The following is an 18,398-nucleotide window of genomic DNA, read 5'->3' on the forward strand; positions in this document are numbered from 1 at the left end:
GGTGGTAGTTTGATGTATGCACTGCTGACTGCCTTGGAGATGCCGACACGTGACCTTATCCTCTTTTGCAAATTGGTGTAAAACAATAAAAAATGAAATAGATCATGTTGAAAACAATTAAATAGAAAATCATAATGATATTCAATGGCAGCACAGATTAAGGATCTCTATATAAGCATGTTCAGCTAATAGTTTGGAGCTTAATTGTGACGAGACGTAAATTAGTAACTTTTTGCTTCCTGTTTCTTTTGTTTATTCTTTTGACCTGTTGACTGTTTTTGTAAGTCAGCAATTTACATGAACATTTTTCTTCATAAAGGTCTTCCTTTTATTTGTATTTATTGATTAAAGAGTTTCTTCTAATCAAACACAAACAAAACTATTCCAAACAGATGGGAGGCTATAAATGCTATAGATTAAATGTTAATTTGAACAATATAATACATACAACAAAACCTGGGATTTTGTGAAATTGGATATTAATGTATAATAAATAATATTTAGAGCATTGAAACAGTCCCTTTGAGAAAGTCTTCCTGACCACCAGTAGTCAATCTATGCCTCTACTGAGGATTTTGAGTCACTCTCATGCCCTTCATCTGCTTTATTTTGATTCTGGTGATCTTGATCTGCTTCTTTTTGTCCTCCTAGAATCTGTAAGGGCCAGAGAAGGTGGGTCTTATGAGCGGCGCTGGTCCGTCCGCAGCAGTCCAAGCTTTTGTCCCCAGTTGCGAAATAAAGCAGTGCATTGAGCCACGAATTGCAAGATGCCAGAGGCCGAGTGATTTTGTAACAAATGGAGATCATTTTCATTGTTTGGCACTCGGCTGCCTTTGTTTCTTTGAGGATGAGAAAGAGCGTACGTGTGATGTGAAAGGGCAGAAAGCACAGGGCGAACAGAAACGTGATGGTGATGATGGTCTTGATGGACTTCCGGCGCCTGCTTATGTACGGAGCGTGCTGGCAGCCAGAGATGGAGACGGACGTCCTGTCCTTGACCCCTTCTGTCCCGCTGCACATTCCTCCTTCCTCCTGAGTGCGGGGTTGTGAGTGCAGCGACTGAAAAATAGTACGCACCACCTGTGAGTAGCACCACGCGATGATGATAAACGGAAAAAAGAAGCCGAGCAGGTGCAGAACGATCCCGTAGGGTACGTACTCAGAAAACTCGCTGTCTATGGCATCGTCCCAACAGTTCCTGTAAACTTCCACATTCCCTGCATTCAAACTTCCTGCTGACCAAAGTTCCACCCCGTCGTTCACGCCATCCACCAACTTCCTTGTCACATCGCCGGTTTTGGCAAATTTGACGATGGGGCAGGTAAGTATGAACACCACGACCCACACGGCAGTACAGATGCCTCTAACCGTCCGCTTGCTCTCCAAAGTGATGCTTCTGATCGGATGGCAGATGCCCATGTAGCGATGCACGGATATGCAGGTAAGAAAGAAGATACTGCAGTAAAGATTGAAGTAAAATAGAAAACGCACCAGTCTGCACATGAAGTCCCCAAAGACCCAATGGTCACGCATCAGGTAGCTAGCCACGAGGAACGGAAGAGAGAAGCTGTACATCAGATCTGTCGATGCCAGATTGACCATGTAGATCAGAGAAGTGTTCCACTGGCGGCCTCCCCTACAGCGGTAGGAACGCAGGAGGACCGTCGAGTTCAGGATGATGCTGAGCAAGAATGTTAGAGAGTAGCAGAGAGGCAAAGTGACGTACTTGTACGATTCGTCGATGCTGCAGGCGTGTGGCGAGGTACGGTTTTGAACATCAGTAGCGTTGGTGACCAGTTGCGCCAATGCACTGGAGATGATGTTGGGGGATGCCGTGGTCTTCATGGTCCTCAGCTGTTCTTTATTTGATCACAAAAGAGCCACATAATCCACTTCTGTTATACCATAGAAGCCCCACATTCTTTAAGAGTTTCTTTTGGACGTCATGAAAACTGAGAATGGAAAACAGATGAACAATACATGTTTGGTCCAATATAACAAAAAACGATATGATTGTATTTCAGATCTTTACATTCAAATTTGCAGTCCGCTCCGTAGTATATTTCAAGCAAACTGCAAGTTGACCGATGACTCAGCCCTTCAACCTTATTCGCGTTTTGTGCTGATTCAGCCTCTTCTGGTTTATAACCTCATCAATCAGTAACAAACCCTTCATTCATCTTTCAAACTTAGTTTTTTTCCGTTCTGCTGTCTTCAATAAAATATTATGAACACAAGTCATTTGCTGACCGGCTGACTCTGGCTGCATTTAAAGCGTGTGCGTTAAGATAATTTATGTCTGGACATGTCTGATGCATTCATCTATATTCACAGTACCGCCATAACATGTAACCCTAATGCCTATGTTTGGTCGGTGGATTAGTCGAGTTTGTTTATTAATGGATATTGCCTGTGTACTACAGGGAAGCTTTGGTATTACAATATCATGTGTCATTGCAGGTATGTTCCAGTAAATAATTAATACCCATTCATTCAGACAGAAATGGTGAGCGGATACACAATACAGCATATAGTCCAACACAAAAACGGTGCATATAAATTGTAAACGGTAGAATTTTGATTCTTAAAACTTTAAACATTAAACATTTAAACGTATTGAGGTTGAACGGGTTTTTAAAGATAAACTTTTTTGTTCATAACATTTATTTTACAGTCATTCACTTTTTTCTAAATATAGAAGCAAAGCTTCCTATAATACACACACAGAAAATAGATCCAAATGAAATCTTACCTGTTTTAAAGGTCAACAAAAAGAGTAAGTCCAACGGTCGGCCGAAATTCATTCATTGCCTCACGCATTTAATAAAAGGTCAAGATGAAAAGTTCAGTGCTTGTAAGTTTTATAATACTGCACTTTTTGACCTTTTCTTTAACAACTGCAAACTCTATTTACTACTTCCTCAATTTGTTATCTACATCGGCAAGATTTGACTAATTATTTTCTCAATCAGAAGTTCACCCGTCTAACTCTCCTCTCTCTCTCTCTCTCTCTCTCTCTCTCTCTCTCTCTCTCTCTCTCTCTCGCTCTCCCTCTGTGCATGAATGGTCAGTCAGCTGAGGTACGTGCAGTCGGATACATTCATGTTCAGAACATATAGACACATACAGGTTATACATTACCTCAAATAGATAACAGCATTTCCACACTTTCATATCCCCTTTAGTCCATTATTGATTTCTAACCAAAAATATGTTGCTATCTATTCATTTTATTGTTTCTATCTTGAACTGTCAATAATTGTATCAATATTAAAGCCTCCTAAAAAAGACAATATTGTGGGATGGGACAGCTAAAATTTAGATAAAATAGCAATGACGATAGATCTGTCTTATGTTATTTTATATTATAGCCTTAAAATAAATATTAATAATATAAAATAATATATTATTTAACTAATTTAACCATAGGTCACAATGGTATATTAGTCAACCACCCACACACAGTAAATTATATTTATAATTTCAAACTTCTGACACATAATATATATTGATGTAGTTTCTTTCCTTTTAATCATACTTAAAAATTCCCCGAATTTTGAAAGTTAACCAAAATCCTTAAAGGCATATTTGTGTGCCGTACTGACATAACTGTTCCACAACCCAATATAAACCATCTCTTCTTTTTCTTTAAAAAAAAACAAAGAACCAAAAAAATCTGGGGACTGTGAATATCATATAAAATAAATGATTTATTAAATAATGTAAATATTTAGCACTGAGATATATTTCTTTCTACCTAGTTTAATACAAAGTTTGTAAGGCACATTCATGACTGACAGCATCACGCTGTTAATATTCTCATGATAATTACTTACACTGTATTTCCATGGAATGCTTAATATAACCAACGATTAATACATCACAGTTATTGATCACATATGGCTTTGACAGCAGCTTTTATGCATACAAGCGAAAATTTAACCACAGGTGATATGACATGAATCAGAGCCGTAAGGGTTTGTTAATATGGCCAAGCTTTCACAATAAAACTTGTGACTCTAAACAATGTGACTCACATTTTGATAAACAAAAATATATATGTGTGTGTGTGTGTGTGTGTGTGTGAGAGAGTGCTACATTTATTCAAGAATGAACAGGATATTCTGGTCGTTGTTAGTCCACAGGATGAGTAACAGTAAATGACTGCTTTCAGAGAGTGCCGACGTTGAACCGCAATTCACTCAGTGCTGCAAACAACGATCTTTCAAAAAGATGTCAAATCCTGTACGTCCAGGAGCAAAGCATCTTGCTTAGTTTGAAGGTGGTCCCTTATTACGAGATGTTTCACCAGTTCTGAGCTCAGATCTAAAATCAAAAATCAAATTAGTGCATGAGAAAAATGAATCCATGTCTTTTTCAAAACATGCCAGGAAAAGGTGAAGCCCAATTATAGTTACGATCGACTGATTAAAATGACAACTTTGAAAAAGTATGGAAATCAGAAACACATTGGCGAAGGGTGATTGAAAATGTTGCTGTTGATTATAGATTGCATTGTGTCCTTGAAGACAACATACCCTGAATATCTTCATTCAGTGAGGTCCCAAGTGCATTTAGTTGTAGCAAGGAACACGTCTGAAGATCAGAAAGGCTGAGAATTTTTCTTCGTATGCTAATGTTGTTGTGTGTTTCTTGCTTAAAAGAAAAAATATATATAGAGTTAACAAAAGTCAAATTTTAACCATTAATTACTGAGCCTTATATGGTACATCACGTAAGCATTCTAGAGGCAGGGGTTCACAAGCCTATTCAAACCAAGTATTCAAAGGCCTTCGTCCTTCTCACAAAAACTTACAATTTCTACTCAATAAAACATTTCAGAGCTTTATATTATCTGGAAAAGTGTTTAGTCAATACAAAAATGGACAAATATTAAGAAAGATATTGGTCTTAGTGGTTTTAAAATGTTTTTCAATGCAAATTTTGTCTCATTAACATTATTAGACATCCTCAGGCCCCCTTGTGGGCCACGTGCACCCTGCTGAGAACCACTGTTCTATAGGTCACGGGTTCCTTAAAACATCTCACCTCTGTGTCTTTCTGTTCGGCCAACAGCTTGTCTCTGAGAGACCTGAGTGCGATTCTCACTTCCTGTTTTAGGCCCGGAGAGTAACTCCCCCGTACCTCTGCCTCACACGAGCTCTGATGATAAAACGCCTTTTAAAACCAAAAGAATGATGACCTGAGCTTAAAAATCGAAAAACAAAGAGGAATTTTCACACCCACCTCTTTGCTGGATGCCCCTTCTTCATCATCGCCTTCGCTTTCACTGTTATTGATGAAACAAAGCTGGAGATTTTTAGGGCTATTAAACCTGCAAAGATGGAAATACATTATGTACGGCTGAATGAATGCTTCAAAACACATTCTCTAAACATTACGATCATGCGTGTGAAATACCGTGGCGTTACGACAGGGACGCGGCAGGGACTGTAGTCTTCGTCGTCTGGCCATGGCTCCCTGTGGAGAGAATGGTGCTTTGATTCTGTCCATGATCCAAGCACTCTGTCTCGCTCCGGTAAATCCAGACTCTAAAACAACAGGGGTTATTTACTAGATGTACAGTTGGTATAGATATTGTAGAATCGACTCATTCACTTCTTTAAAGAAAATCTTTGTGTTATTTACTTTAACTAAAGGACAGTTCCCCCAAAAATGATAATTTTTTCATCATGTATTCACATGTTATTTCAAACGTGTTTGACTTCCTTTCCTCCGCAGAACACGAAATATATTTTTGACTGGTAAGAAAACAAAACTTGACTTCCATTGTACGGACACAAAGCCACTGACAGTTCTTATTTTGAAAAATACTATTTTGTATACCGAGTCCGAATAAGTGTCATATACCGGTTTTGAATGACGTGAGGGTGAGTAATTGATAACAGAATTTTCATGATTGGCTGAACTATCTCTAGAATCAAATGAGTAATGTGTAAACGGCAAATACACCCTATTAGTGTATAATAATGTGTTTTGTAGCCTTACAAACCAGAGAGCTAGATTCTGCGACAGTACCTTCGTCCTTCGTTCCTCCTCCTGCCTCTCTAGCTCTGCAATTCTCAAACTCAAATCCTCCCAATGCATGATGGGTAGGTCGTGATCACCCAAGGGGGCGTCCTGGCTGTGTTGTTTGGTCCCCTGGTCACAGGGTGAGGGGTCATCACTGGTCCTCTCATTCTGCCTCTTGCTGTCTGGATCCTCCTCCATCCGTTGGAGAGAGATGACTTTCTATCACGGACAGGCTGAAAGCACATTTTCATTCAGTACACGAATATATGATCCTTCAATATTGCTTAAGAAAAATTGATCAGAAAAACATACAATTTAGTGTGTTTTCTAGACCTTTAATGTGACCCATTCTACATGAAAACCTCTGCTGTCAGAGAAACCAATTCAGTTGCCAAATCCCACGAGTGAAGTTTATTTTTGTTTGCTTCGTAACGCGTGACTAATGCATCTTTAAAAAACATCTCAGTCAGTCTTACGTGCGGACCAAGATGTTTTTCACTTTGATTTTATGCTGTCAACTTATTTTTAGAAGTTACAAAGTTGCATTGTGTCACGACTGAGGCTCCACAGTTCCTGTTGTTGTCTTGTTCTTTCTGAAAAGTAGCAGATGACATGCAAGTTATTCACTCACCTTTTATCGGAAACCCGATCTTGACATCGCGACTCTTTAGACCCGATCATAAACTTTAACGTGTTTAAAAATCTCACGCTGTTTAATGAATTATTTCTCACTACTTCAATCCTTCCTCGGTCGGAGAGGAAACACCCATCTGGCTTTCCCTTCCTCCCGCCCTCCGTGGGTTTCTTCTCGCTTGTGTTTTCTTAAACCGCCGCTAGAAGTTTGGTGGTCTGTGGCGACTTTTACATCGCTCTCGTAAACTTCGATGGCGGGTTGCTCGTGGTAAAATGGTGAATTATGAGTGTATGCTTTGTATACTTGTAAAGTGGCGGCTGTATTAGGCAGATAAGGCTGTTTTGGGAAGGGTTGAGGTGTCCGATTTCATGTTGGGAGATGACTGGGAACAGATGGGAACAGTCTGCGGGACTGTGTCGTGTTATGCATAATTCTGATGAAAGAAAGCTATGATGCAATGCTTCAACAATGTAAAAAATCTCCTTAAACCGTAACATAAACATACTATGGCCTTTTAATATTAATATTTACATGTTTGCAAGCTTAAGGATGCTGGTGTGCAACGCATGAAGACGCAGATTTAAAGTTGTTTATTAAATAAACGAAACTATGTATCAGCAACTAAATGATGTTTACAACGAAATTCAATACTGAAGTTAATTTTGCACATACATTTAATATTCTTTATTCTCTTGAAATGTTAAACTAAGTTTATTATTAATTTATTAGGTTTGGGATTATATTTGTTCAATTTTATCGTATTATAAAAGTCCGAATAAAAGTCTGACTTCACAATTACAATCTTACATTAACTATGTAAAATAAACACAAACATACGAATAATGTTTTATGTTTTCTTAAGTAAAAATAAAAAAATATTTAAGATTCTTCACTATTATCAAATAAGAGAATTTGTGACAGTGGTCCATTTTAATTGCTTTGTATAAAAGGTCAGATTTTTAAAACTCTTATTCTCAAATAATGCTGGAAAAACATGGATCATCAGATTTTATCACAAAGGTGTTGCAATTAAAGCAAAGAGGGAAATAACAAATAATGATACAATTTAAAATTCTTTAATAAATTTTCAGTCAAATTGTTATGCTCATAAAAGTGTTCTCACACTTGAAACCCATTGTAGTATAAAGTTTACATTTATATTCAATGTATATATAAGCCTTATAATATGTTATACAATTTATAACATTGCTGTCTGAATACTTAAATATGTGATATTATAATGTTAAAACGTGAGCATCCTTGTATGAGGTCACCTTAAAAGATATTACCTTACAAACTAAACTATGCAAATCTCATATATTTGTACTTAAACTTTATCGGCCTGTTTTGGTGGAAATTCCAAAATCTCCCACTGTGTGGCATCGATGAGCCTGTAGTTAATCTGTTTGTACGTTAGTGGCTGTTTTCCCTCTGTCTGCCCACCTCTTCATACAGGCTCTGAATCATACAGGGTGTGAATCGGCCCATCCTGGCCAGCTTCAGGTGATAATCCCACTCCACATAGTCCATATTGAGCAAGTGCTTCACCTGTACACCTTTCTCCAGTTTTCTTTGCAGCTCTCCCTGTGCTTCCTTCTACATCTCCACCTGAATGGGAAGCTTCACAGAACCTTCAAGGATGACGAGAGCGAGTTTAGCCTGCAGATTTAAAATGGTGACTTAAGGTACATTTCTAAAACATGTGTTGCTTTCATTTAGCTGCCCTCTGCTTACCTGACAGTGGAAGTGTACAAAAGGGGAAACAATAAAAAGATTGAAGGGAAGGCAGGGGGATCACAATATGATCCCGTATCTCCAGGCCCAGTTCTGACAGACAGAGGAAGGGGAAGTTAAAAATCCGGTACAGAGCAGAAGAACATCAGCCTTGGTCACTGATCCATCCTGGAAGTGTAAAGACCCATCTTCTGAGACAGAGTAAATAAAGAAATATAAACTCAATCATCTATTGTTAGCAGTAATGCTACTCCTGATGTTCCACTTCTTACAGAAACAACCATGTATATACTTATATATACTTATATAGACTTCATACCGGATGTAACATGCAAAAACAGGAAAACAGGTCTCATCGCATCCGACTTTTGTATGTGCCTTCATATGAAGCTGTTTTATCAAAAATGCCTTCACAATCGATGTCCATCTCTTATGCAGATTGATTCCTAAAAGTTGTTTTTCTTCTGCTGACCTTCAAATATTAAGGTAGAATAAACACAAAAAATAAAATAACTACATACTTTGCCTAAACAACGTTAACATTCATATAGATATCACTGTTAGGTCATGCTGTTTTTAACTCTTTCCCTGACAAGGGGATGTAAAGAGACCAGTTTTCTGGTTTGGTAATGTGAAGGTCGACTGTATTCGTAAAAAAATAGCATCAAATAGCGAGAAATTCATCCAGATGTATCCTTATTTGGTCTAAGGACGGAAGAAAATTATATGGAATGTAACAAGATGAGAATAAGTGGAAATCTTTGGAACTTAATAAATAAAATGAGCTTTTTTAAATGACTCAAGGAAATGTCATTTTAAGTGCGGGCCCAGCTAATAAAACAGCAAGTGTTGTCTAAACCACAAACCTGAGAGTGGACATGGCCTTATTCTATGGAAATGTCCACTCCAGAAGCTCCGCCTACCAAGACCACAATCGACTTGTTAGCGAAGGGCTCTGGACGCCGGTACCACTGACTGTGAAACACTTTTCTCGCTAAACAACAGCGGAAGGCAAAGCTAAATGTAGGAAGATGAGAGACAGAGAGATAAAAGGAGAGATGCTTTGGTGTAATGAGACTAATGCTTTGGGCTTTTAGGGTTATCCATTTGCAGCGATCAGAGAACATGTACCTTTAAAATCCTCTATTCCTGGAATGTAGGGCAGGTGGGGGTCGGAATAATGCCTGCAGAAAGAGGAAGGAAATATGAGTCAGCGTTGAGATTCTAAAAGGCTCCTGTGGTCTTCTGAATTCCCTTACGGAAATGCCACGTGAATTCATAACATAATACCCATTCACGTCGCCTCCATTTGGAGAGATAAAAGCCACAGGCTATATTATGGGGTAAATGAACATGGCACTATCTGAATAATGCCGTTCGCTAAGAACATCAATGCAAAACCACAATCTGAGATTAGATGTAGTGGTGTCCATTTGTGCATGTCTGGAAGATAAAAGGACTTTTCAGATGCCGTTCCTCACCCACGGCACACAAACACAGAATCGAATGTCTGCGTGTTCTGGTCTCCACATGTGTCGCGCAAAATTACCTCCCACGTCACAGCTCCCCCTGTTTCCGTTTCCATGGAGACGGGCTTCACCTTTTCCACCACGGTGTTGAACTGTGAGGGACAAAGCAGTCTGTCATAAGCAATATTCTTGCCTCCGTTGGGAAGAAAATTACTAAGTAATACTGAGAACATGTCAAGATTTCTTTGTTGTTCTATCGAAACGTCCTTGATGGGTTCTTTGATTTTGTGAGGCATCTATGGTGACTGACAATGAGGGGTTCTTACAACCCTGATTAAAGACCATTTTTGAGTGTCTGGCCACTGGCTCTACAACATGAAATGTCTTTGAACATGATTACATATTAGTGTTCTGTCTTTGACAATTACCTTCATACATAAATCAAATTTTAATACACGCAAACAACATATAGACTCTATAAGAAAGTTTTTTATGTGTCAGGTAGACAACTAAAGGTATATAATTCCAGTATCTTTATCTTTTAAAGAGGAATGAGTTTGGCTTTTTTCAGATATATTGTGTAAATACTAAAATTACTCAGCTCCTGTAGAGCCTCAGGATTGTACTTTGATGTTGACCTGGATTTGATTACCCTGGATGTCTTGTTTAATAAAGCTGAACGTATTGTCAACCCATGCTTCTTATATTGACAGAATAATTTGCTCCACAGCTAAAGTGCAGCAGGGGGCTGATGACTGATAACTCTTCATTACAGGCTTTTTTGTTGTTGTTGTTGTTGTTCACCATCTGATTTAACAGACACACCATGTCACTTGAAAATCAGTCAGGAAGGAGGAAAAATGTGAACTCTATCTATGATATCATTACTATCTCATCCTACAGAAATATGAGTGTTCGAATTATCTGATATTTCCATTAAAAATCATTAAAACATGACTGACACTCAAACGAGCTTATTTGTGACACTGGACAACAAAACCAGTCTTATGGGTAATTTTTTAGAAATCAATATTTTTACATCATATGAAAGCTGAACAATTAAGCTTTCTATTGATGTATATGATATATCTGCCGGAGATATACCTGTTTAAATCTCTGGAATCTGAGGGTGCAAAAGAATAGAAAAATATTGAGAAAATTGCATTTGAAGTTGTGAATAAGAGGCTTACTGGTCATCCACTCACAAAAATAAAGATTTGATATATTTAGGGTAGGTAATTTACAAAATATCTTCATGGAACATGATCTTTACTTAATATCCTAATGATTTTTGGCATAAAAGAAAAATCCAATACAATGTATTTTGGCTTTGACTTAAAATGTCCACGTGCTACTTAAGACCAGGGTCACATTTGATAACCACTACAGAAATAAATCTGCATGACTAGATGAGTTTAACAAGGGACACTGCTCCAAACTATATATCATTTTAAGTTATTTATAAATAACAGTAATCCTGTATCGCACAGTGAGGCATTGTGTTAAGGTTATGGGTTCGATCCCCAGGGTACACACATTCTGTAAAATCCTTAGGAATATAAAAAAGGTTAAAAAATTTAAAAACAGCATACTGTTTTGTTTGGAACAAATCTGCCAATGCGCATTGGGACTAACTTATGTAGCCGGGCAAAGGGTTCGATCCCAGGTTACTGACAAAATGTACATTTAAATACATTCGCTTTGGAATAAAGCGTCTACTATTAAAATAATGAAAACTATCATTGTATTATATACATTATAATTATACGTTAGAAAACGTATGTAAATAATATATTGCGTACGTTTCGTATTTGGACGAAGTGTGCGCATGCGCACTGTCGCTCTTTATCAGTCCACCTGCAGGTCTCATATGAGTCAGAAGCAATTCAGGATCGGAAAAACTCACTGCTCACACCCCACGCACAAAGCTGTTTACTGTTGAGATTTAGCGCACATAATCCTCCATTTTAAAGACATTTCTGCTAGAAATGCATTGTCACCACTACAGTTGAGTAATGTGTCACTACTGTGAGCTTCGGTCATGTCTTTAAAGTCTGTCGCCTCCAATCAATATGGATTTCTTCTTCGTTGTTTGCATTGGCTGAAAGGGAAAATCTCCCTCATTTAAAACAGTCAGTTGTTCTTATCAGCGACGACACACACTATACACTATTGTGGCTTTATAAAGGTTTCATGATACAAAAGTAACGTTTGCAATACATTTCTTTTCTTGATCAGGTGCAGGGGAGATACTACTGCAACGATTTCAAAATAAAGGCACGGCCCATTTTGTACTTTGAAAACGAAAGTAAGTTAAACTGTTGTAAAAGTCTTGATCAAGTTTAGTTTAGGTAGCTAGATTTTTATATTGAGACATTTGTTCAACACTTGACAAAATCCTTGAACAGTGAAATAATGTTATGGGTTTGGTTTGGTATATATATGGTTATATCCGCAACTGACGTGGAATACCACACGGGCAAGAGTAACACTTGAAATGTTCATAATTCTGGTGTAAAACTAATTTTCAGTCAGATTTGCAACTGTACGTTTTTTTTCATTGTGTATTATTATTACTAAAATACAATTGTAAAAGTCCCATAACTTTAAGAAACTATACATTTACATTACTGAATACAGGAATAAATTTACCGAAGGGAATATATTTCATTAAGTTTTAGTTTAATGATTAAAAAAATGAGTACAATTCAGTATGCAGATATTTCGAAGAATGTAGCAATTGGCAATTCTGAGGCACCATTGACTACCATAGTATAACAATTGTTGTGTAACCTTTTTTGTTCTGTTGAACAGATAAGAAAATATTTTGAAGTATGTAGGAAAGCAAACAGTTCAGAACATTTTATTTTTAGTCAATGGTGCCTTGGAAATGTCGGTTGCTTGCATTCTTCCAAACACCTTTTATTCAACTGAATAAAGAAAAGTATACAGGTTCTGGAAAAACTGGAGGTTGAGTAACTTATGACAGAATTCTTGTGTGAACTATCCCTGTAATACTTAAGTTTTTTAACTTAAACTTGACTGGCAATTTATTTTGTTAAAAAAAGGAAATGTTACAAAGAAATTCTGTTTTGGAGATGAAACTGATGAAGCTCTTGATTTTCTGCAACTTTTCTCTGTTTTTGGTGAAAAGAAGTCAAAATCGATTGAGCAGGTACATAAACAATAAGCGGTCAAAGCTGTGCTCTTATCTTTCCACAATTTACAAGGATAAGCTTGTTGTGTTTTATGAATGTAACTTTTGAGTCAAATTTTGCAGGAAAGATCGGTCAGTTTTTCAACACGCATAAAGATAAGTAAGCAAAGTAACATGCAATGTTGTGTTACAGAGATGGCGAAAATAGATTTCGAGATTTTCTCAACGATTCATTTATCTCTTTTTGGCATAAAAAGGTTATATTTCAATGCAACGATGGAGCTTAATGTCGTAAAGGAATAGTACACCCAAAACATGGTCCCCATTGACCTTCCATAGTAGGAATAAAAAAGGCTGTGGTCAAGTCGATGGGAACCATTTTTGGGTGAACTATTCCTTTAATATTGGTGCAATGATGATACTGCAGAGATTGCTCCAGTTCACAGCTCGCTTTCTTTTAGCTACTGTACAGAATGAGCTAGCCCACTTCCTTAACCATTAATACACTCATGCAGGCTTTTCGAAAAACCAAGTGCATGGCTGCTAGATATATAGCAAAACAACAGGATGTAAGCATGATTTAAGAGATTGAGGGAGAAAAACGTGTATTAGCCGAGAGCCAAGAGGCTGTTGAACAGTCACATCCAATGCAGATTGATGACGGCCCCTAAAATGAGGTGGCAAGTGGGTTGAGAACATTAAATCAGGTTTAATCCAGATAACATATTCCTGTCACATCTTTCTATTGCGTTTTGTTTCCAAAGCATTCATCTTTCCACCTTATTGATGTATTCAGATAATGTCTTTAGATAAGTCAGGATTTAGCATCGAGCACAGATGACAACATTGTACTTAACCTGATTAACCCCACAGGGAAAGATAAACCTCCTGCTTCCACCTCCTCAGTCAATTATGTACTTGACATCCATAATCATTAATGTTATTTACAGACTGCCTACCCCACCAGAGGATGTGTTGACTTTTAACCCTGGAAGACCAGGTTGTTCAAACAAACAACCACTCTTGGATGCAACTAAACAATATAATAAAATAATATAAACAGTAATATTATTATTTTGTGTCTTCTTGAAAGTTAATTAACATCAAACACGATACAACCTAATAGCATGAAGAGATTACACAGTATTTTATGAAGATGAGTTCTACCGAAGCCTCTCTTACATAAATCAACTACGTCTGTCGGATTATAGTCATACGCAGAAGGCCAATGAATAAAACATCACATGTTGACAATTTGTCTGCGTTTGGAAAACAGTGCGCTTCAGGCTAATTGTGTCTCACTACAAAGCCTCCGAAGCAACAGGTTACAGTTTTCCCAGGAGGCCACTTGATGGCAGCAATAAGTCAGGCTCTCTGGTTTGGTGCCCTAAAGCGTGATGACGGGCTTTGTGTGTGGTGTGTGCAGCGGCAAGCTGTGGGTTGTCAGAGTGGGAGACGTCCAAAAAAACAAACAAATATGACGGTCCCTTTCGCCCCTCTATATTTGCCAATCGAAGATAAGAGAAAAGATGCTAGTCTCAAGAGATGCGCGGGGGTATCAATGTTGTCCAGTGGGGGAGCAGTGGAGAAGACACTGAGAGGCAATGGAGGCTTTGTTTCAGGCAATGGAGGCATTGAGCCTGGCAGGAATGTTTTATGTGGCGTGGCACATTACGGTGACATGGCCTTACTGTGATGTACATGGCGACATGTGTTCGTAAATAACAAAGAAAAGTCTATATGAGAGGACGTGTGGGTGCTTTATGATGTCATGGTTAGCGCGATAGAGTAGGAGATCTTGAAATATTTTCTGGTGGTAATTCGGACATTTCAAACCTGTGCGGTCCTGAAGCGGTAGGAGATATTAAAGCTGGATGATGATCTTTCCTTACAATGAAAGTGAACAGTGAGCAGGTGCCGTAAAAGGGATAGTTCACTTAAAAATTCTGTCATCATTTATTCACTCTCATGTCATTCAAAACCTGCATTTGACTTTTTTTCTTCCTGTGGAGAACAAAAGAAGATATTTTGAGAAATGTATTATTGGATCTGTGTCGATATAATAGAAGTTACCAAGGTTCTTCAAAATATCTCCTTTTGTATTTTGTGGAAGTCATAAAGGTTTGAAATGACACGAGGATTAGTAAGCAATGAAATTATTTTCATTTTTAGGTGAACTATCCCTTTAACAATCCCCCCCAAAACAGGTTTTAAAACAAAACGTGCCTTAATGATGATGGATTTTTCGTTCTTGGGGAACCGTCCCTTTAAAAGGCAGAGAAATGGTTCTATACTAGAGTAAGAGAAACAGAAAATTGAGAAGAAGGGCAAGAACAGCGAGAGGGGGAGGGAGAGAGAAATGGGGAGAGGCAGAGAAATTGCAAGAATGGAGTGAATCAACCCTGTTTTCCCAGTCATTGTATTTTGCATTCAGTGCCGGTCGCTTCCTGGAACTTTATGGTTTCGACCCAGTCGTATGACGCACCGCTCCCAGATGAAGGGGACCTGCTGCTGCTCCTGCTGATAATGATAATAGTTATGATGATAACAGTAATAACCAACTTCCCATGTCGCTCTCATTCTGCCGGCTGCTTACGCGTTAGGATTATCAGACGCTCTGACACACTGCAGTGGAGATGCTGCGGTACCCAGGAGCGTGTGGATGTATATGTGCGCACGTGCATTTGTGTGTGCATACGTGTGTGTATGTGGTGATGCCCTCAAATCTTTCCCCCTTTCCTGTCGATTACACTGCAGCCTTAGGTCGGCGGCCCATTCAGCCGGAGGTTTTGTTCTGACATTTGACGTCTGAGGGTGGTCAGGAGTGGGCAGTTACCCACCCTCTTTACCTTTAGAGAACATTCAGTTGGACCTGTGTGTCTGAAGGACAGATAGTATTAAATCTATCTGCTGAACAGAGCACATTTTGTACAGCAGGTCCTGTTAATCATTACGCTTCACAAAGAAAACGATTTGGAAACAGACATTGCTCATATTGAAAGCGATGACAAATGGAACAGAAACCCATGAATATGTTTTTTTCTTTGTATTGGATCTATTGCCACAATTTTATTGCCTCTTGTAACAATTCTGTCTGGGATTCTTGATTCCAGTTTGTAAACCTGTGTTCAGATATTTCGCTCTAAACTGTTCCCTCCCAAAGAAAATGTTCTCACCCTCATGTCATTTCTAACCTGTACGACTTCCTTCCGCAGAACACAAAATAATATCAGAGGAATATTGGTAACCAAACAACGGCGGTACCACTTCTATTTTATGGACACAAAACCAATGCAAGTGAATGGATACCACCGTTGTTCAGTTACCAAAATTCTCTAAAGTATCTTCTTTTGTATCATACCTGTTTGAAATGGCACTAGGGTGAGTAAATGTTGACAGAACTTTCCTTTTCCAGTGAACTATAACTTTAATGAACAAAGAAAAAGACAACTATTATTTCCATACAGTTTTCAGCATAACTGAGCAAGTTTGGTGTCTCTTGTATCACTCTGCTATCGTTCATTTTATCACAAATAAATAATATAAATTACAATTAATCCCTCAAATAATTTTAGCTCACAAAATATAGTGGACGTCATTTTTTTTAGAAGCAACAATGTAATAAGTTTACTGTCATCCAGTTGTTATCGCGAAACAAATCCCTTCCTAAACTCCTGATCGCCCTGTCAGGGTTTATTTTGCTATAACAAATGGTCAACAGTACAATATCCCACAGTCAAATTATTGGTTCGGTTTGCTACAATTGAGGGTGTACCCTGCCTGTGGCCCAAGATACTGGAAACAACTTCAGGTCTACCTCAACCCTGCAAAGGTTAAACGGGTTCGGAGAATGATTGAATGGATGGTTCAGTCTCGCATTTACATACATACAGTTGGCACAGTATTTTTTTACCAAAGTAAATTACATAATGCACTTACATTTTGGTATTGATCTTAGACTTGCGTCCAGCATTGCTGTTTTATGATTACCATTCTCGTTCGCTCATTAATATTTTATCCTAGGATTCTACTCGTATCCTTACTTGGGTAGGTTTTTTTTCAAGTGCGGTACTTGTACTGCATTGCATGCCACTTTGGTAAACCATTTGCCATCTTATGAATGCGGTTTAAAATAACACAGAAAATGCAGAGGATCATGGTCTTCCAGCTGCTCTATATGCTTTGTGTTTGGAGTCCTACTCATAATCTATTGCCTCGCTGCACATTCACTGGTATTCCTGTCATGTCTCATATGCTTATGACTTGGACGCTATGACTCAGTAACTAAAAATGACATCCTCGATTTCCTCACACAAATGCACCGAAAGGACTTTTGATCTAAGATCAGGATAATTTTAAGGTTTGAGGAGAAGCAATTAAGGCAATTAAATTGGAACTTGAGCTTTTAAAGTGACTCTGATTTCCAAGAATAGTGTCTAAAAACACTGCCAGTAAAACAACACACGAACGCAGGTTGCGCGTCTTCATTTCTGGGAGAGAATGTGTATTGGCTTCGTAATTAGCTTTCTTTAAATGTGTAAATACGCAGATGCTACTTTTAGTTAGAAGCTCGCTGCCAAGATTCTCAAACAGGTGTAGAAATTGGAGAGTAAATGTGATCACAATCCAGCTCCGTCATAAATCCTGAAATTGAAGAGATTTACGTCACTGTGAGTTTTTTTTCACGTGTACCAAAACTACAAAGTGTATTTTTGAAAGTTATGTATTAAAATTTTTGAAAAACAATTTTAGATAGACAGTACAACGTTTTAAATAAATCTTTATATAAATCTGCCTTGTCTGAATGTGTGCTAGCGTTGTTTAACCGTGTTCATTTGTTTATTTAAAAATAGCTTATTTTATTTTATATTATTAAAACCCCTTGTCCTTCCAAAACCTTGTATGTCCCAATGTTCTGTTAGTTAGGAAATAGAAATAACACTGTATTCTTTGAAAGATTAAATACTGTTGTAAATTTTGCACTTTTCAATAGTTTTTATTGGTTAGATATTTGCTAAACCCAGCAAAAAAACAAAAAAATCACAAAATATGGAGATACAAGGTGTCAGAAAGAAATCAGAGGTATAGTATGTATTAGATGGTTTTAAAATAACCAAAATATAAACCACTGCTGGATGAAAGCAGGATTTGGACTTTGACTAATTTTATATATAGTCTTAGTTATTGAAATTAGGTCTTTATATGAGCTTTCTGTATTACATCTAGCCCCCTTTTATTCACGTATATACTATTTTACAATCAATAGATGCACCTATAAATATTTGGTATTACAGCTAAAAATCTGCAATGTTTTCTTAAATGGATATTGGGTCTTAAGAAGCCTTTGGATGTAATTGTGGTTGTATTGTCA

The 18,398-nt window shown here is 37.8% G+C and overlaps 3 protein-coding genes across 6 annotated transcripts; all 3 read right to left on the minus strand.

Annotated features, from left to right (window-relative positions):
- Positions 1-387: 387 nt before the first annotated feature.
- LOC130411268 (P2Y purinoceptor 3) lies at positions 388-2,879 on the minus strand. 2 transcript variants are annotated; one of them, XM_056735738.1, is made up of 2 exons: positions 2,753-2,879; positions 388-1,952 (listed from the first exon to the last, which is right to left on the minus strand). In XM_056735738.1, the coding sequence occupies exon 2, from the start codon at positions 1,843-1,845 to the stop codon at positions 556-558; it is 1,290 nt and encodes a 429-aa protein (XP_056591716.1). In that variant the 5' UTR covers positions 1,846-1,952; positions 2,753-2,879; the 3' UTR covers positions 388-555. The 2 variants fall into 2 exon arrangements, with proteins under 2 accessions (XP_056591716.1, XP_056591715.1); XM_056735737.1 differs by lacking the exon at positions 2,753-2,879 and adding an exon at positions 2,033-2,051.
- An 813-nt stretch (positions 2,880-3,692) lies between these two features.
- im:7136398 (schwannomin-interacting protein 1) lies at positions 3,693-7,031 on the minus strand. Of its 3 annotated transcripts, none has more exons than XM_056735740.1 (7): positions 6,665-7,031; positions 6,040-6,266; positions 5,422-5,552; positions 5,248-5,335; positions 5,050-5,163; positions 4,539-4,656; positions 3,693-4,326 (listed from the first exon to the last, which is right to left on the minus strand). In XM_056735740.1, exons 2-7 carry the CDS (start codon positions 6,229-6,231, stop codon positions 4,226-4,228), a joined length of 744 nt encoding a protein of 247 aa, XP_056591718.1. In that variant the 5' UTR covers positions 6,232-6,266; positions 6,665-7,031; the 3' UTR covers positions 3,693-4,225. The 3 variants fall into 3 exon arrangements, with proteins under 3 accessions (XP_056591718.1, XP_056591717.1, XP_056591719.1); XM_056735739.1 differs by having other exon boundaries at positions 5,050-5,178; XM_056735741.1 differs by having other exon boundaries at positions 4,312-4,326; positions 4,539-4,652; positions 5,050-5,178.
- Positions 7,032-7,867: 836 nt separating this feature from the next.
- On the minus strand, positions 7,868-10,313 carry LOC130411433 (uncharacterized). The gene is given in 8 exon segments (XM_056736051.1): positions 7,868-8,095; positions 8,098-8,326; positions 8,402-8,435; positions 8,437-8,524; positions 8,527-8,592; positions 9,261-9,386; positions 9,527-9,585; positions 9,883-10,313. Coding segments are annotated over 8 exon segments (987 nt in total). The 5' UTR covers positions 10,167-10,313; the 3' UTR covers positions 7,868-7,994.
- Positions 10,314-18,398: the final 8,085 nt, after the last annotated feature.

The sequence above is a fragment of the Triplophysa dalaica genome, chromosome 22 (genome assembly GCF_015846415.1).
Source record: "Triplophysa dalaica isolate WHDGS20190420 chromosome 22, ASM1584641v1, whole genome shotgun sequence".
Taxonomy (NCBI): Eukaryota; Metazoa; Chordata; class Actinopteri; order Cypriniformes; family Nemacheilidae; genus Triplophysa; species Triplophysa dalaica.